The sequence below is a fragment of the Hoplias malabaricus genome, chromosome 3 (assembly GCF_029633855.1).
Source record: "Hoplias malabaricus isolate fHopMal1 chromosome 3, fHopMal1.hap1, whole genome shotgun sequence".
Lineage (NCBI taxonomy): Eukaryota > Metazoa > Chordata > Actinopteri > Characiformes > Erythrinidae > Hoplias > Hoplias malabaricus.
This window is the reverse complement of record NC_089802.1, coordinates 75,103,100-75,123,183: the sequence shown is the minus strand read 5'-3', so window position 1 is coordinate 75,123,183 and position 20,084 is coordinate 75,103,100. Positions and strand designations below refer to the sequence as shown.

Genomic DNA, 20,084 nt, shown 5'->3' with positions numbered 1-20,084 from the left:
AGTTTTGTGTTAAAATAAAGCTCTTGAAGCAAAACACACAATCCTACTGAAAACAAACTTATGTGTAACCATACTCATAGTCTTACTCATTGGTGAAATAAATTCAAAACAATACTACAAAAACAGGCAATGACTAATGTGTGTGACTCTCCCCCTCTGAGGGCAAAACAAATCTATATATTCACAGCTTGTTTTATTCCTTAATGTACTGTACATTACACGAAACAACTACAAAGAAATAACCCTGTTTTACCGTATAGATTTATTCCCCACAAGTTCCACAGGTCTCTCTAAATTACAGAGTCAACGTATGAATCTTATTTGTAATGCTGCTGTACACTGAATTGAAAATGTAATTCTAACAAACTCAAGAGAATACCCCAGTGTGAGCTAGCCGGGTTTGTCCAGTTGCTAGGAGCTTAGTCCAGTGTATACGCTTAGCAGTAGCCTTACTTTTAAAGGCAGTGTCTATGATTGTAGGGAAAAGCTGTTCTCTGCTTTGTTTATGTTCACAAGCTCCACACGTTTGAGGTGAACATAAAAACCAAACAAAACAAAACAACGACTGTTTTGGGTACACGGCTGAAGTTTAACTCGTCAGTTTTTATTTGCTTTTTTTTTTTATTTGCAATTTGTTTGAATTACCACAGAAACTAAATTTTTACTCAAGTTGTTGAGTTTTGTAGACTTTTAGGTCTATGTTTACTTTCATGCACGTTGAATTTAGAGTCAGTTCCATCTACAGCAAATATTTTACCCTCTTATGGAGCAGGAATGGAACAATATCCTCACCCCAGTTCATGATTTTAAAGGTTTGAAGATCTGTTCATTGTCTAAAAACTGAAGGGGAGCAAATGGTGAGGAAACACGCTTAGATTTTTATAAAAATCTGTTATTTGATTAAAATCGTGAAAAGCCGCCCTCAAAGTTTACTTACAGCTTGGACATGGAATTTTTCTGTTGTGTGTATTTAGTCAGTTTGTCAAAAGCAGAAGAAATAAACGGATCATTCATTTTCTTTGCATTCATTTACTTAAGCATCATCTTTGAAGTAACCACAGGTGAATGCCGATTTTTTATAACTATGATGTGGCTTCCTGAAACGAAACGAAAACGGCGAACACTAAGTGCTGAAAAAAGAAGGAGAAAAAAGTGAGATGAAAGTTGCATCATGGAAAGACCCGCAGTGAAAAGGGGGTTTTTATTTCAAGATCCTTTGCAAGAAATGCACTTCCTGTGGGGGAACGAAAAGGCGTAGAAAAAGATGACACAACATTACGATGCAGTGTTTCTGAGAAAGAGACCAGAATTTTAACAAGGATCTTGAGTTTTTAAGATACACTCGATGTGTGAGACGTATTCGTCACGTAAGTTTGTGAGATGTTTAACTGAAACCTAGACTTAGTACAGATTTACATACTTGAAACTTTCCATGGTCACTTCCTCTAAACTTCAATGAAGCTCAGTCATTTGAAGGAAATGAGAGTGGAAACTCATGTTAAGAGGTAATTCTGTGTTTGTTTAGCTCAGTCGGACACAAGACATATGACTATGTTGGGTATTTGTTGGGTGTTTTTTTTTTGTTTTTTTAATTTAGAGCTGTTTTACAGTCACTCCTTTAATAAAGAGGAGCCATCACTTCTTTCCCACTTGTTACAAATTAAAACATATTTGATTAATACCAAAATCAGTATGTATTCTGACAGCTTAGGCCTTCAGTTCAGCTCCTGAAGACCTAATCAATGAACTATCTAAAGTTGGCTGTGTCTACCATGATGCCAGAGAGAAAACAAATCGTGATTGTTTCCATTGGAAAAATGATACATTTCAAGAATTGTACCCCTTTGTTCCCTGTAGTATCATTAATTGTTTTGGGAGCTACCTTCTGGGTTAAAAAGACACTCTCAAATTTCTCAATTTTCACTTTGTAAAAAGCTTCATTGGCACTTTTTCATAGTGAAACACACAGATCTGCAACGCAGCTAAACAGTTTCTCAGCACTTGATTCATCAAAGCTAGACTGGAGGGAAACAGGGTCATTTCGGTTTTCTTGCTAAATATAAAATGAAAGTCTCCTTGTTGCTCATAATAGATTTCTGCTAAAGTTATAATCTGATACCTGTATTCCTTGTACAGATAAAATTTCTTTACACTACACGAATACATCCGTACATTTCAGGAATTCGAGTGAAAAACCCCTTTGCTTTGGCCTTTTTTTTTAGTTAATGTTATTTGGTTTGTTATGTTGATGTAATTTTCCAATCAATATGCAATGGATTTTCATTGTCTCTAAACACAGCACCTGATTGTGATGACACCTGTAGCCTCAGTGGGTGAGGAGAACAATGTCAGCCAAAAATATCTTGTTTCACTTCCCGTCCCCATCACCCACACCTGCGCACTCAGAATAAATTACAATTCATTACGTATAAAAGATGTCTGGTTCCATTACCACAGCTGTACAAAATTAGTAGAATGGAATATCATATTAATCCGACTGGCTGCTCATTTGTTGCTCTCCAGTCTCCAGTTTGCATGCTTGAAATCAGTCTAATGTGTTTTTAAGAAACCCCAGTGTTTGTAAATGGGCAAAAAAAAAGAAAGAAAGAAGAAACAAAGGGTCTCGGCCTGCTATGCTAAGCTTTTTCTCTCGCGCGCTGTCTCTCCCTGCTCATGGCAGAGAAAAGGCATGAACTGAGATGAGGATATTGCACTATTTCTGCTCCATAGTTGGGTAACTTTAACATATTTTTGTGGTTTTTTCCACTTAAGGTGGAAATGTCTCCAAATTCGGGAGACGTCTAACGGCATGAAAGTAAACGCAGACCCAAAGTGCTACAAACCTAAACAACTCCAGTTACAAATGAGTTTCTGTGGTAATTCAAACAGTTAATAAGCCATGTTCAAACAACCATAAAAGACAGGGAGCTTCTGAATGTAAACAAACCAGTGAGAACTGCATTTCCCCACAATCGTAGACATCCACTTTTATGTATTCTTGCTCTGTTTCTCTTTTTCTCGCTCTCTCTCTCCCCTCAAGAATCATTCAAAAAGAATAGATTCATACACCTAGGATTCAGACCGTTCGGATTTTATATATATTACACTCAAAAACACATTCACACACATTACACACTGTATGGTTATTCCACAGTTAATGACCATGACCATTTTGTAGCTGCAGAACCAAAATGGTGCTACAGACTCTCCATTAAACATTAAGGCTGTCGGTGCTTACATCACCCCAGAGGTGTACACTTAAGTTTTTAGACTTAAAACGGATTTCACACATAAATGTATCAACGACAAAATCAGTTGAGAAACGTTCAACGTTTAACACTTAAATATTGTTGAAATACTAGTACTCATCGGAAAAATAGGACCCAGTGTTGTCCCTTTCCAAAGCCTTGTATTCTATAAAGCTGAGAACATAAGGCCTATTCATATCCATCCTGTCCTTCACAGTTGTGTCCGGTTTACTGTCACTTGGGTCTCCACAGTCACCGAGACCCAATCTACCAAGCTGGGAGGATTAAACTGAGCACATGCATGCTGCCTTTAGGACAAATACTGCTATTGCAACATATTTGGCAGTTCAACAAGCTTGCATTCTTTTTAAATAAATGCTATGTACAAAGAGCCCTACCCATGTGTACATTGCTCTACACCTCTTTCAGAAATGAGAAATTCTTGGACTTGCAATAGCAAGATAGTGGCTATTCCTGGGCTTGAAGAGAGCCCCATATAGGTCATTCCTATATTCATATTTTATCCAGCATGAATACAATTTGTCCTGTTTTCTACTTAAACGTCCACATAAAAACATCATTCCTGGACGTTCCTCACAGGCATATAGTCCTCGCTAGCAGGCTCCAGCATTCCAGAGCAGTCCATAACACCTGGATTAGGCATCAGTACATTTGTGGACATGCTAGGGGGCAGTATTTCAAGGTGGTTGCTGCCCTGAAATCCCCACTCAAGTTGCCCTGAGGAAAGGAACAGAAGGTGAGGGAAGCCGGCCACATGCGGAGCATGAGGAATAGGGCATGGCAGAATGTCTTTGATGGGCTGAACATCTACTACTGGAGGACTGGGAAGACCTTCGCTCCCAGACTCTTCTTGGCTGTCCTGGTCACTTCCTGCTGCAAAGCCGGAGTCTGGGCTCTGGACGTCTAATCTAAGTTTCTGCAGGTGTTTGTAGGAGGATGACGTCTCCAGAGGGCCGCTAAAGCTGCTCTCGTTCTCAGAGTCGCTGTTAAGGCTACTCTCCTTGGTCAGCAGCCCTTTTTCTTCAGTAGCGCCACCCCCAGGTGGTCCGTAGGGGCACTGATTTGAGCAAGGTTCTAGTGGCTCCAGTTCTTCGCATTTGGAGCTTTGAGAAAGGAAGTAGGTGGAGTTAGAGAAGCCCTTTCTCTTGGACTCCTCCACGTTTATGGATGAGGTGTCAGGGTCCTGGATCTTGCAGAGCTCCATGGGAGAGATCTTCTCAGTGTCAACCTGCAAAAATGACTCAGGAGCCACAATAGGACCCAGCCATGCCTGAGGAAGAGGGGGAGGAAGAGGACAGTGGATTAACATTTCTATAGTTAATCTCATAAATCTATGGGACTTGGTGCCAGATTGAAATGTTTGTGGTGGACCAAGATACAAAATATATTAAAATGGCTGACAGTATGGTATATATAACACATAGGGTATAATGGGCTAATGACTAGTACAAATGGGTTCTCTGGAGAACCATTCAATATCACTGGGATAATTTGGATTGGAGTGGTGTCATTGACACCGAACTCTTCACCCAACATCAGTACCCTATAAAACTGATGCTTTTGTTTGGTTAAAAACTCCATTAAATTAGTACATTCTCATGAAATCTTACCTTAAAATCTCCGTCATGTTTAAAATAAAGCTCATCAAAAGGATTAGACCCCGGTGACTTCAGAGAACTGAAAAATGACCAATAGTTTATTAGACAGTTGAACATATACAGACTTTACTTTATGTTGAAACCCAGACGTAGCCCATTTGCTGCTGTTCTAACTTTAAAGGTGAATCACATTTTTCATATTTACCCCTACACCTTGTTTTCGAGTGTCATACTTGGAACTTGGGAGTTACAGAGTGTAGTGATTAAAATCTACCCCCTATGAAACGGGATGGCTCTTCAAGAGCCTGAAACGTCACCAGAACACACAGAACATTCTAGTGGTGCCCTGTAGGCAGCTCTGTACCAGTCTGCTGTGATGTCAGAGGAGTGTTGCTGGACTTTAGTTCATTTTAAGGCGTCATACATCTTCTGAAGTTTTCAGAAATCATATATATTCACCCACTCCACTCTTCTGTGAAACTGAATTCAGCTTTCTATTATGCAGGCAATTCTTTAACCTTCCAGTTCCACCTTAAATATGGCAAGAATATATATGATTTACCATTTAAAGTGAATCAACAATGGCACTGGTTTAAGGAGATTTGAGGTGAGAGAAGAGATGAGATGAGATGAGAGAGAGAGAGAGAGAGAGAGAGAGAGAGAGTGCGTTTGATTCACCATTTAAGGTGGAACTGGAAATTACGTGCTATCTACCGAGACATGAGTGTACTAGTGATGTTTGTGGGTTTAATTCCCAACAATAACTGAGGTCACCTACCCATAGGCGAGACAGATTCATGGGATTTGCCCTAATTATGAATATTGTTAATTAATATTAAATGTTCTTTTGAGTAAGTGTTAATAGATGGATATGAAGGTGTTTTGTTAGAGGTCAGCACTCACCATGTGACTGGATGGAGATGGAAGATTATCAGTAAGATGATGGCAACTATAACAAGTACAGCAGACCCAGTTACACTGGGAAACAACCATGGCATTGTTTCTTCTGAAGAGAAGAGAAGAGAAGAGAACCAGTTGAATCGCTTGTTACTTTGTTGTGTCCATTTGAAGTTTTAAGAACTGAACAGTGTGTGTGTGTGTGTGTGTGTGTGTGAGAGAGAGAGAGAGAGAGAGAGAGAGAGAGAGAGTGCTGGTGTGTAATGTTTACCAGGTGGAGGTCTGCCCACGGTGGATGTCCACTGAGTGGATGGACTCCACTCACTCCAGAACTCTGACACATATTTAGGACTGGATCTGACTCTGACCTCATACCGCCCTCCTTGGACCAGCCTCTCTTCTGGCAATAGAACATCGAATTGTTCTGTATATACAGGTTCCACCTCCTACACACACACATTTTATTTTGAAATTACACAAATTTAGTTCAGTTTTAGTCTTCAGAAGAGAACTGTGAATGTGGGATGAGAAAGCGCTGGACTGGGGTCAGTCTCACCTTCCATTTGGCATCCAAAGCTTTGAACTGCATTTCAAATTTGCAATGTGTAATTTTGCCTGACTGGGGTGAGCCAAGCCTCCAGGACACATTACGTCCATCAACCTGTGGCTTCTCAGGAGGATTCAACTTAACTAGAACACAGAAACACACACACACACACACACACACACACACACACAAGGCCAAATGCTAAACGTTAGGCTTTGTTGATTATAGTCAAAATATGACTAAACACATTCCGATTCTAAACTGCTTTACTGAGGAAAGGGTTAACTTATCTAACACATCTATCAAACCAGTGAGTGTCCACCCAGCTCCAGATAGTCCACCACCATCATCATCATCATCATCATCACACAGCTTCATTTTCCAGCAAACAGTTAACTCACAAATATAATTTCCTCAAATCATGATATTTATGAATAGCTGAGGATTGTTTTCATACTTTATCCCTTTTAAGATGCTCCAAAGCACCCCACTGCATTCCATACTTATCTATAGAGATTATACAAACTGTGTTTGCATCTTAAACTAAGCTAAATAATCATAAAAGGTGCCTATAAAGGTTTGGGAGGGAACACACTGGTATACTGAGAAGGTTTCAATTACTCCCTTTGATATTTTAACTAGAGAAAATGTAATTGTAGTCATGGCAAATTTGAACATTTTCTAAAAGCCTTACCGTTCCGTAATAGGTCAAATTCCGTGATCTCTGCCACAGTCCTGCCGCCACACTCCACTTTCAGATGGACTGAGACAGTAACATATCCCAAACACTAGTGTACAGAAAGACCAAGAGATTAGAAGTAGATCACAATCACAATTCACAGCTGAACAAAATACACACCAATCAGTCGAAACATTAAACTCTCCTCATTTTCTCTACACGCATGGTCCAGTTCATCAACTCTGTTAGTGTGTGTTGCGCTGGTACAGCTGGAGTTTTTAAGCCCCTCACCAACCAACAGCTCCTCCACCAAATGCCCCATTCATCTTCCTGGCTCTGCCCCCCCCTCACTTTGGACACCACTGGACTAGAGAATGACCAACACAAACCGTCCAGTGACAGATGAGCTACTGTCTCTGACTTTACTTTAACAAGGTGGAGCAACGAGGTAAGTGCGTCTAATCGCTTGGGCAGTGAGTGGGTTCAGTGTTTAAAAACTCCAGTGGCACTGATCAAACACAACACACACTAAAACACCAGCATCAGTGGAAGAACAGGGTGAAAAGTATGCTGAGCAAAAAATGGACTTGAATTTTAGAACTACAAAGTGCACCTGAGTGTAGAAACAAGAAAGTAGTGTAAATGTTACTGCTGATGGGTATAGGTTATACGCACACATACATACACACTGGTTCTCACCTCGTTTTGGAAACTGAGTTTTGCTTTTAGCAGTTCAGGCTTTGACGTTTCAATAGGCAGCAGGCCACCTTGCACGGTTTGAACAGGGTAAAATTCACTAATGAAAAAAAAATGAAAAGACATATTTTATTTCCAAGGGTGAAGGGTGCTAGACACATTCACTTTATCAAGAAAAGGAGTGTGCTACTGCGATTAACATAGTGGCAGGTCAGAGTTTCACACTAATGCAGTAGTCTATTAAGAAGCCTCAGAATCATTGTGTGGACTGGCAATTGAAAGACCCTACATCATAAACAGGACAGTGCTAGTCTCTGTCGTCCTTTTTGGAGGCTACTGAGAGCTCAATATAGACAGTGGTTCATATTACAACCATGAGTTCAATATAGAAACATCTTTTTGATAAAGGTTGTGTGTAGCGCCAAGCTGAAGCTTGCTGTAGAGAAAAGAGAGAACAGAGAGGAAATCTATACATTACTCATTGCATGTGGTGCTTAGGAAACAGCTGTCCAGGTTGTTAGGCCTGTTCTTCAGCAATGAAATGTCCCATTCACATGTGAGGTTGTCTATGTAGTCAGTGTAACATGTCAGACCTGCACACATTTACACACACACACACACACACACACACATAGATACCAATTTAGCAAGCACTCCCTCATTTTCTCCTTCATGTAATTGACCCAGCGTGGCCTGAATGTATCAGAGATTCTGGACTAAACCCATTATTAAACAAAGCCTCCTCCATGTGGGAACTACGGAGCATTCACTGGTTCATTCAGACACTGAAAACAATTTGATTTGTAATCTCACGTTTGTTGCAACTTAAGAATTTCTTAATATTACGTAACTCTTAAACACCGCTGCTGACTTTAGAGTGGAAACGACTAACCGACCTGTTACTGCACATTTATAATCACACTGAACGCCAGCTTTAAAAGTGCTTTAAACAGATTTTTTTTTGCAATTTATCATTAATTAAACCAACTGAAATGGAATGAATTGTTAAAAAAACACAATTATTATGAGTAATAGTAATAATGATGATTCTGCAGTGCTTACTTTGATCTTCCAAGCCTGAGGTTAGGAGTGACATCATCACAAGGAGCAGTGTCAGACAAATCAGCATCTTCCCCTTCATCTATAGAATGAGAGCAGGTCGATGAAGTAACGAATAATGAGAAAGAAATGTATGTAGGTTTTTTTAGTACAGACCATGAAAAGACCATTAAAGGGCTGAAATGGGGAAGTGAACTGCCCCACCCCCCCGCCTCTCGCCCCCCGCCCCTAGGTAAAGGGTGGAGGCGGGGTGGAAGTGGGAGCAAGTTTGTCCGATGCAGAAATGACGTGAGTTTGCAGGGTATATATAGATAATTGATAAATAATTGATAAATATTTGTTTATTAGTGTATTATTTCACCACTATTTTCATATTTCAAACTTTCCCAAAATAAAATTTCATTCTTTAAAGCTACTAATCTCAGCCCTCCGCCGGGGAACAGCTCTCAGTTCCCTGACAGCGATGAGGACCAGGGACTGAGGCTGGGGTTGTTGTTCAGTGCCGTATGTAAAGTGTCAAATAAAGGCGTTAATAGAGAAAGTCCATGTCTGTGTTTAGTGCTGCTTTAAGCTTGTTTTTCTGAGAAGTAATATTTAAGCAGACGCTGGTGAGACTTTCATTTACTCTCACACACTTTTTAACCTTTAAACAGTTGGGTCAGTGTCTCTCTCATGGAAAGGCCATTTCAACCACAAAAAGAGACATATCCTCCCACCACAAGACTAAAGTCAAACATCACATCTCTCTCTCTCTCTCTCTCTCTCTCTTACCCTCTCTCTCTCTCTCTTTCTCTCTCTCTCTCTCTCTCTCTTTCTCTCTCTCTCTTACTCTCTCTCTTTCTCTCTTACACTCTCTCTCTCTCTCTCTCTCTCTCTCTCTCTCTCTCTCTCTTACTCTCTCTCTTACTCTCTCTCTCCCTCTCTCTCTCTCTCTCTCTCTCTCTCTCTCTCTTTGAGTAATGTACTTTTGGATAAGTCTGTGGCTAAATTTACTGATGTTCACCTTCTTACTCATTTACTGCTTTTTTAGCTGTGCTATATGTAAAAGACCTCTGTTCTGATTGGCTACCTATTAAAAAACACCTTCAACCCTGGTAACCAATCAGAACAGAGGTCTTTTACATTTTCTGATACAGACTCTTCAAAGCTATTCATTACAGGGCTTTAATTTTTGAAAAATAAATATTGTTAAATATATTCGCTCTCCAAAAGAAAATATGCTTCTCCAAAATAATATCTTTACAGAGAAGTTTAAATATAAAACCCTAATCTTGGCATTACTGCTATCATTCATCAGGAAGTGCCACACACTGGGGATACATGTCCTTCTCAGTACCTGCTACATGTAAAAGCCTGGAAATATAAAGTAAATGTAAAGGAGAGCCTACCTTTCAGGATCCGAAGGACCATACAGTCATATCTTCTGGGAAGAGAAGAAAGACGGGTTACATTGATTTCAATAGCTGCTGGAGCAGAGGCCTCGTTTCCACAGCAACTCCATCACTCAGGGTCTTACAATGAGGTGTATAGTTTGAATCTCTCTATCTCTCTCTCTGTCTGTCTCCCTCTTCCTCCGACTGTCTCTCTGACTCTGACAAAACTCTTGTCTCTTTCTCTTTGCCACACACACACACACTCACACACACACTCACTGACTCTCTCTCTCTCTCACCCCTTTGGTGATGTCCCAGATTAACCACAAGTCATTTTCAGTAAGTGATCGGGGAGGTGACAACTGCGGGGAGAGGAAACTGCGGGGGATTTATCACCTACTCTCTCTCTCTCATTTATCATCACTCTATCTCTCTCTGTATCTCTCTTTTTGCTCCTTCCTCAGAATGTTTAGCGAGCGTCTCTCTTTCTTTTTCCATCGTTATCCTTTATCTCCCTCTTTCCCGTCTTTTTTTTTTACTCTCCCGCTCCTCTACTCTCATCTATCTCTCCTTTTCTCTTTCTCTTTTTCACTTGGTCCCTCCTCATTTTCTCTATGTCTCACCCATTTAAGTATTTAACACGCTCTCTCTGTCTCTCTTTGTCTCTCAGAGCGGGAAAAGCTTGCTGTCTATTTCTGAGTAAAACCTCTTTTCTTTTTTGACACTGACCACACCAACATACCACAACCTGTTTCTCCATCACACCCTCCCTCCCTCTCTCTTACATCCCTCTTTCTCTTTTTCTCTTCATATTTCAGTTTTTTTTTGCCTTTCTCCTTCATCTATTTCTTTTTTTTCTGTCTTTTCTCTTTTTCTTGTTTCTTTCCCCATCATCTCTCATCTCTTTTTCTCTCTTTCATCGCAATCACTTTCTTTTCTCTCGATAATGCTGTCTTTCCATCTCTCCCCATCAATCTCTCTTTAATGTCTTTCTTTCTTTCTGTTTTTTCTTTTCTTCTTGTTTTTGTGAAGTAAAACCACACACACACACACACACACACACACAAATCCAGCTCCTGTAATTGAACGAATCCACAGCCTTCTTTATATCCTCTGCATTGTTTATGGGGGTAGCACTAGTCCTAACTCTGAAGCAGTGAAGCAGCTCAAAGGTAGTGAACAAACGTGACTTTCACTCATCACTGACTGCAGCTCATTCTCAGCTGAGCCTTCTGAACCAGAGCTGTTCAGCCGCTCATAAACCCAGTCTCTCTACGTGATGGGATTGTGAGCAGGGCTGTCATCCCACCTGTTTGTGAGCTGAGAAAAGGTCAGCCGACCGCAGGGGAGAAACCGACCGCTCGTGGTTGCAGGTGCGGCAGAGGAGCGCGGCTCTAACACGAAAACAAACTCTAGCAGCAGGCGACCTGTTTTTTTTTTTTTTTTTTTTTTTTCCAAATGTGGTTTTCAAATATATTTTTTGAGCTAAAAACCTAAATATTTTTGAAATATGTCAACATATTTTTTTTCCATCCATCACAGGCATGTTTATCTCTCGCTCTGTTATAATAAAACTGAACATAGCCCTGCTGTTAACATAACAAGTGTAAAGATTATTTTACAGTTTAAAGAAACTACACATAATGTAATCAAGTCTAAAATGTAAATATACCACAGAAAAGGCCATTCCTACTGAAATTACATGTTTACCCTGATTAATCCTGTTATTGCACATTCACTAAGGGAGCTCCCATCCACTGGTGGCGCTGTTTCATTACCTACAGTCAAAGTCTCTGTTAAATACCTGAAGAAGGACCACTTTTCTGTTAGCGATAGCATTACACACATACAAAACACTTTTTTCTAAGCTTCTGCACTTTGCGGGTGTAGGTTTTCTGGTTAATTTAGGATTAGAGTTAGATTCACAATTAAATTTAGGGAAATTTTAAGACTGCTTTGTGTTGTGGGGTTGCCACATAATTGCGTCCCATCCATCCATCCATCCATCCATTGTCTGTAACTCTTATCCAGTTCAGGGTCGCGGTGAGTCCAGAGCCTACCTGGAATCACTGGGCGCAAGGTGGGAATACACCCTGGAGGGGGCGCTAGTCCTTCACAGGGCGAATTGCGTCCCAGTTGCACGCAATTTACAAATCCTGGGATTGCTTTTTTTTAAAGCAAATTATATACGTTTTAGCCTTGATACCAGACTGTATACAATTTAGGAACATTTTTTAAAAAGTTTTCTTAGAAAAATTCTCATTTCCAGCCATTCAAGACCTGAATATCCCTTTAAATTAAGAACTAAAGGAAGGTTTTTATAGTGGAAAAGCAAAAAGGTTGCTTTAATACTTTCAAGTGCGTGTCCTGAAGAATAGGGTGTTGTTGCTCGTTGGACTCTGGGGCATTCTGTGTGCTCGGTTGTTAATCAGTTCCAGTTGCGTTGAAGGTCAGAGCAGTTTTGCAAGGTTTTCACTTCCTTGGTCAGCACCTGACCTCATTAATGCAATCAAGTACTTGAATTATGAAAATTTAGTGTAAAATGCAAGTTTTTACACTTGCATTGCTAGTGACTGCTACTGGATGTTCCAGGTGATTGCTAGGGTTTTGTATGGTGGTTACAATAGTAGGTGTCATGTTGCTAGGGGAATGCCAGGTGGTCACTATGGTGAGTGGTTGTTACGAGACTGAAGGTGGTGGTGAGGGTGTTTAGTGTTAAGTAATTATAATGTTATCTCAATGCAAAATGCAGTAGTGTTCCAGGTGATTGCTATTTTCTCCCACATGTTTGTGAGGGTTTTACTAATGGTTGCTATGATAAGCCAGAGTTTTCCATTGTCATTTGTCACTTCATGGCAACGTTTGCATAGTATTCAAATGACAATGACAATTCAAAAACAAACAAACAAACAGACAAAAAAAAGATATAAAAATGAAATCTTTTAAAAATGGAGAATAAGAAGAATTTATTTATCACTGCATTTGTTATGAGTTCCATCAAAGGAAACATGCTACTAATTTAACATGATTTAAAGATGCTGATTCGATGTTAGCGATTGTAAATGGTTGTTGGGAGTTCATTTTCGTTTTTTATAATTGTCATCTTTAATTATATTTAACAGTTTCCATAAAATAATAAACAATTTTTGAATTACAATTAAACCTTACACAAAAATGTCTTCATTAAGCTGTGAACAAGAATGTTGGGGATTTTTTCAAAAGGATGTTTGTATGATGGACTAGAAAAATTACTCAGAAAAGCACAGTTCACAGAGTTAAAACAGATAGACAAAGCCAGCACATATCTGTGTAAAATATTTCAAAAATAGGAAAATACCACTCCAAGACGATACGTAAAGCATGTTGAAATATTGATAGATATGAAGAGAGAGATAAAAATGAAGCTGAAGAAAGAGGGAGAGAAAGTTGGAGGCTGATAAGAGCAGGGACACAGAATCTCAAACCTGTTTATTAATCACTGGGCGGAAATGAGTGTACAGCTTTAGCTTTACCAGATTGATCTCTATCAGCATCCAAACCTGTCATTCTCACATATTTTTTGATCTTTTGTGAGCTGCTTGAGTGTCTTATGTCTTTCATTCTGAGGCAAAAACAAGGTGTTTCTCATCCTTACCCATAAGCAGTGAATGTTTGGATTAAATGTGGCACATCTGCAGTTCTTTTATGGTCCACATTTGGTCTTGAATGAAAGCCTTGAGTGTGTCTGCCTCAGGGGGGTGCTTTTATGTAATGTAGAAAACACACAACCCCACAGAACACTCCAGTTCCAAATGCTAATCTTTAATTCTAACCAAAACATGGGCAAGGGCTGGTACTGGAGGTGATATGAAAGGAAAGGTGATAGAAAAATCACTTCACGTGTTCATTAACACATTCATTTTGGGGTCTGGAGCCCACTTCTCCAAAGACTGAAAAATACAACATCCAGTGGGTTGACTGAAAAACGATTTATGCTTCTGAGTTGACTCAACACGGAGCCTTTGATGTAGACTCTGCAAGTGCCCTATGCCATTGGTAGCATTTCTACTTGCATTGGTTTGTCCTGCAACTTCATGGCTAATACACTAGGGCTGAATCTCAAATATCTTACTCCACCCTATGTTGTACACAGCATTGGGGTGTAGTATAGGTTTTAAATGCAATTTATGAGGGTGCCTGCTCCTCATAGTAAGCACTGAGTAAAAATAGAGAATACAAGAATGAAGAGGAAAGAGAACAGAGCGAAAATGGCTAAAAACCATAGCCTCACTGCTGTGACCTCAGGGTCAGGGTGAAATGTGAGCAGCTCATTATCATTTTGCTTGTTTGATGAGTTCTGGATCACTAATGCCTCTCCAACTCCCACTGTTGGCCAAGGTGCATGGGTCATGGTCCCGACTAAGCTTTGCAATGGCAACAGCGAAACTGAGTAGAGAGTCTACTGTATCACAGCTAAGAATTCTGGTGTGATGGTACCTCTTTGATTGTGTCAACCTTTTACATAAGACGTGTTACTGGCTAGTGTTGGCCACCATCCTGGTGAAGATTGAGAGATAATAATTTTTTTCTGCGTCAGTGGTTTTGAGGTTTTGCTTAGATTCTCAGAATGCAGCGGAAGTTGTACAACAGTCTGGAAATAGGTTAGAGCTTTTTGTAAAAATGAGGAGCGTCCACATCCTGGATGCTTGGACATTTATAAACCGCTTCTTAGAAAAACTCACAGCATAGCAGTTCAATCATGTCCTTTTGAAGAACCGAGGGAGCTTTTTAGAGAAAAAATAACACCAATGTGGCTTCTGTGTTCTAAAGGCGGTTTCTATTTTGTATCCTGATTGTGCCAAACAAATCTAAAACAGCTTACACAGATCAGCCATAACATTAGCGTGGGGTGAAAAGATCTGTGCCACTTTAACATGGGCTACATTGTGATGGTCATCAAGCTTTGGTCTAATATGCAGTGGTCCCAGGAAGGATAACAAGTGAACCATAAACAGAGGTGCATGGGGAGTGAAGGCTAACCTGTCTTCTTCAATCCCACAGAAAACCTAACGTAGCACACACTGCTGAAAGGGTCAAAGCAACACTAGGTAATATTTCATACCATAAAATTACAGCTATTACAGGTCTGTGGCACATCACAATGAACGTTTTTTCATTTCTTTGCCTACTCCATGCTCAGAAACCGCACTATGTAACTTCTAGACCACCAACGTATCTCTTGATTGCAGGACAGTGCTATAAAAATGAGGTACACACTGTAAGTGAAGGGTAGAGCCCAGGAACAAAAATATCAAATCCTGCCTAGAGTCACTTTAATGCTAGCTTTGATAGAAAGTGGTTTAAACAGATAAATAATAAAAGCGAATAAAGCTGTCCCAGTAAACAAGGAACGTCCCTGGACGTTCAAAATAGGTCTAAAAGTAGTCTGTCCGTCAAGGACATATTTTAAACGTCAATGGACGTCCAAAATCCATCTTAATAAGTTAGTTAAGTGGTGACCAATCGATAACGTCAGTGGACGTCCAAAACGCGTTTTATACAAGTAATTTATTTCGGGACCAATTAATAACGTCAATGGACGTCCAAAATACGTCTAATAGTCGTCTTTTCAATGTCTGTGTTTAGACGTCTTTTCAAACTTAATTTTCAACCTTAAGAGAACGTTGATTAGACGGCAGTCATTACGTTATTTCAACGTTGAATCAACGGCTAAATGTTTACTGGGTTAGAGCTGTGGACCAGTCAGAGTGCTCATGTGACACTATTCATTACAGAAGAACTGTTGAACAGACAGGTGTTTCTGGTCATGACGCTGACCTTAAGCCAAACCCGACTGTGTTTCCTGATTACAATGACCATAGAAACCATTTCCACCGATGTTTAGGGAAGCACACAGGTTTGTGGGTTTGATGACGGCAAAGGATTTATTCTGGAAATTCTCCCAAATAGTTTGTTGCGCAGACGTGCTCTCTGTTTGGGATTCTGTTTGTGTGGTAACCTTGGGAAATGGTCAGCTGTCCAAACTCAGTTGTCCAGAGTATGAACCATCACAGTTAGTTTTGTTTTTATTTATTTTTTTTTGTTTGTTTGTTTCATTTCTCTAATATACTACATTATGAGAAATGACTAAAGACGGTTGACCTTTGTATTACTTTTATTTCCTGCTGAAAGTCACAAATGACTGGTTACGAGTTCCTGCAGTATCAGGAGAGAGGTACTGAAATGCTGAATTTGTGCTTCAGCCTGGTTTCATAATGAAGTCAAACACATTGGTGTAAATCAGTGGTTCTCAAATTGTGATACCTGTGGAACACCAGAAGCCAAGTGAAAAGGAATTGCTTTTTAATTTCACAATCTTTTTCAGAGTTCTGAAAAATTCTATTTAAAAATTAGCACCTGGGCACATATCAATATCAACATGTGTTTTTTTGCACATCCACAATATAGAATATCGCCACCCCAGTTTTAAATATATCTGTGGATGTTAACGTGACTTTCTGGCAACCCACAGTGAAAAACCAGCCATAGCACTTCTCTTAAACCTAACCCTAACCCTAACCCTAACCCTAAAACTAAAACCGACTTTGTTAACACAGTTGCTTATGCCAATGTACACACTCCCTTCAAAGTCATCAGGCTGTCAAAGTCACCAAACGTAGCACGTCTCACCAGCCATAGCACTTCTTCAAAGTCACCAGCTATAGCACTTCTCATCAGCCATAGTACTTCTCACCAGCCATAGCACAAAGTCACCAGCCATAGCACAAAGTCACCAGCCATAGCACAAAGTCACCAGCCATAGCACAAAGTCTCCAGCCATAGCACAAAGTCACCAGCCATAGCACAAAGTCTCCAGCCATAGCACAAAGTCACCAGCCATAGCACAAAGTCACCAGCCATAGCACTTCTCACCAGCCATAGCACTTCTCACCAGCCATAGCACAAAGTCTCCAGCCATAGCACAAAGTCACCAGCCATAGAACTTCTCACCAGCCATAGCACAATGTCACCAGCCATAGCACTTCTCACCAGCCATAGCACAAAGTCTCCAGCCATAGCACAATGTCACCAGCCATAGCACTTCTCACCAGCCATAGCACTTCTCTTAAACCTAACCCTTACCCTAAAACTAAACCCAACTCTAAAATCCAAAAGAGGTTTGACTTGGTTAACACAGTTGCTTATGCCATGAACACACTCCCTTCAAAGTCCTCAGGCTGCTACACAACTACAACAACTTGTTTTCTTTTAATCTGGAGAGTCTTGAAGTGTTTTTGTTTTGCGCACCACATGAACAATCAGTGACACAGTGTCAAAAAAAACACAGTCTTTCTCCAGGAAGAGCCCACAGCAACTTGGGCTTGTCTCCAAAAATACTTTTGTCACAAAAACACACCAGAATTGATGTGATGCCACACACGAGATGCATGTTTTTTTCTGTCATTGTTTTTTGCACTGATCTGCAGCGATAACAAACACACTGTAAAACCTAATGTTCAAAGAAAATAACTGGATTGAGTGGATATTATTTAAAATGGATTCAAATGTTACACAAGTTGTTTTTCTGGGTTTGTGAAACTGTAAAGTGTTGATTTAACCCGGTCATGTTCGTGGCTTTATAAGATACCTTTAACTGAACATCAATGCTATGAGTTTGCGCAGCGTGGCGGATGGTCTGGGGTTCACTGCTTTTAGTGATTTTAATGTGGACGCACTCCCAGTTTGTTTTAATGTTTAGCGCAGTGGTGCATCCATGTAAAACAGCTTCTGCTTCCTGGGGTTGTGGGTTTAAGACACGCGTGCCACAGTTCTAGAGGCGTTTTTGCAGTTTCAGCTATATACCAGTAGATACTGGAAAGAAACATCATTTCTCAAGTAACATGAGTGCAGACTCATTGGCTTTAGCTTATTACAAATTGAGACATGCAGATTTTGTGCTTGTTTAATGGCTAATGCTAAACTTAAACCTAGCATTAACCATAGCCATAAACCTACACTTTCAGAACATTATTTTCTCATAACAGCACTCATTCATACAGAGAGTATGAATGTATAAAAGTGTTAAACAGCGCCAACAGTGGACAGGAGCTCTATTATGGTGCTTTTCCACTGCACAGAACCTACATGTCTCTACTCGACTCGGCATGGCTCTTTTGCTTTTCCACTGTCCAAATCTGATACCTGGTCCCTGGAACCGGGTAGGTTTTCAGTCCCAGCTCGCTCCGGGTTCCAACAGTGCAGATTAGGTACTAAATTGTGAACTCTAAACCCTGCAGAGTGCTGATTGGCCAAAGCCATGTCAATCACAACGAAATGCAGAGCTCATTCAAATCCAGCACAAAGTCACCGCTTGTAAAATATTTTAAATTACAGTGGCTTTATCGAACTCGCATCAGCAGCTTATAACTTTACCTTGAGGTGTTTAGAAGAGGTTTATACCCTCCTTGCGTCGGTGAAAGCCAAACGTTTAACAACTAAAACTAAATCTGTGAGAACTGGGGTGTGGAGCCTTGTTCAGTCCAAAAAACAAAAACAATACACGGATACATGATGAGTAAACAGCACCTGACTTTTCCGCTGCCATTGTGGTTTTTGAAAAGCCAGCGATTCCTGTTAGAAACAAGTCACTGGTTCCATTTCATGGGAGAGCCCTGCCATTGGAAAAGCGACAAGCTTTAAGCAGCCGAGCCGAACCGTGTCGAGTCGATTAGAGCCGGACCCATGCGGTGGAAAAGCGGCATTAGTACTCATAAAATAGTCTCGCGTTACTAGAAATAATAAATAAATAAAGAAAGAAAGAAATTTGACTGACATGAAAAAAGTCTGATGTTTTGGCATGACGTGTATAGAAGGGGGCAGTCTTTAGAATTCACTTTGGACCAATACCAGAGCCACTACACAACGATTCACTGAAGTACGTATACACGTCAGAATGCAGAATCCTGACAGTGAAGCCAGATCACACACTGAAAGTACCAGACTTTTTGAGGGCTGTGTGTGTCTAAGGATGAGGCTTATCGTAAAATAACTAGCAATCATAACAAACAAATATGAGGAATATCTGTAGTGCCCACTCACTTTTAGGGATTTTGTTGTTGTGTTTACACACAAACAATGTAAACGTAACCTCAAAAGTACAACAGTGGTCTTAAATTTCAGTTGTATTCTATGAGTTCTGTATGCTACATATGCATTAAAAGGCAGAAAGATCCAGGCTAGTCTTGTGACATATGTTTAAAGTGCTGCTAAGCTCAACACACCTGATCACATGATCACAGACGATCACTGTCTGCCACTTCTGTCACAGAGAAAGTGGGCAGAGGGTTCAACTCTCAACATTTAGACTCCTTACCTTTGAGTTTTAAAGGTTACCAAACTGAACTTTTAAAACCAGCCACCAATCAGCCGGAGCCAGTCCTTACACCTCTAGAGAACATGACACAGTGTCACAGCAGATGTGAACGCACCAAACTAATCCCATTGATTATAATAGATACCACAGAACTCCTCAATAAAAGATATGAAACAATGAGTTGTCTATTGATACCTACTTTGTTCAAGGCTGTGGAGAAATCTCAGTAACTGTGGGTTGGGTCCAGTCCACAGTGTCCAGCATTCTTGATTATTTAGTCCTTAATTGTGAGAGAGGCAGCTGAGGATTGAACCAACAACACGAGCCTGATCCTCTCGGTTACTTCCCCTTAGGAAGTGAAAGAACCTTTGGAAAGCACCAACATTGAAAGATTGAACAATAACAACAATTAAAAAAAAACGTTATATGCAAAAAGGCTTTAACAAGAAAACAAGAAAGAGAGTCCGCAAACACAACCCAGATCTAGGAGTAAGCACAATATATTCACACACACACACACACACACACACACACACACACAACAAAGAAGGAAGACCATAAATATTAAAACCATGAATGAAGAAAATAAAACCCCATGAATTGGACTGTGGAGC

General features: G+C 40.2%; 1 protein-coding gene across 2 annotated transcripts; it reads right to left on the bottom strand.

Moving 5' to 3' along the window:
* Positions 1-1,702: 1,702 nt before the first annotated feature.
* On the bottom strand, positions 1,703-19,790 carry LOC136691196 (uncharacterized). 2 transcript variants are annotated; one of them, XM_066663592.1, is made up of 11 exons: positions 19,670-19,790; positions 10,134-10,168; positions 8,749-8,827; positions 8,165-8,279; positions 7,690-7,786; positions 7,006-7,099; positions 6,321-6,454; positions 6,036-6,210; positions 5,771-5,873; positions 4,880-4,946; positions 1,703-4,539 (listed from the first exon to the last, which is right to left on the bottom strand). In XM_066663592.1, the coding sequence occupies exons 3-11, from the start codon at positions 8,825-8,827 to the stop codon at positions 3,826-3,828; spliced, it is 1,578 nt and encodes a 525-aa protein (XP_066519689.1). In that variant the 5' UTR covers positions 10,134-10,168; positions 19,670-19,790; the 3' UTR covers positions 1,703-3,825. The 2 variants fall into 2 exon arrangements, with proteins under 2 accessions (XP_066519689.1, XP_066519690.1); XM_066663593.1 differs by having other exon boundaries at positions 10,134-10,165; positions 19,670-19,699.
* Between the last annotated feature and the right edge of the window lie 294 nt (positions 19,791-20,084).

What these genes read in the sequence shown, in the direction of transcription:
- LOC136691196 (XM_066663592.1), bottom strand. Translation starts at nt 8,827, where the DNA reads ATGAAGGGGAAGATGCTGATTTGTCTGACACTGCTCCTTGTGATGATG. An exon ending in ATTTGACCTATTACGGAACG is followed by an intron (nt 6,455 to 7,005) that starts GTAAGGCTTTTA and finishes TCTGTGTTCTAG; the next exon opens with TTAAGTTGAATCCTCCTGAG. An exon ending in AACATGACGGAGATTTTAAG is followed by an intron (nt 4,540 to 4,879) that starts GTAAGATTTCAT and finishes CCTCTTCCTCAG; the next exon opens with GCATGGCTGGGTCCTATTGT.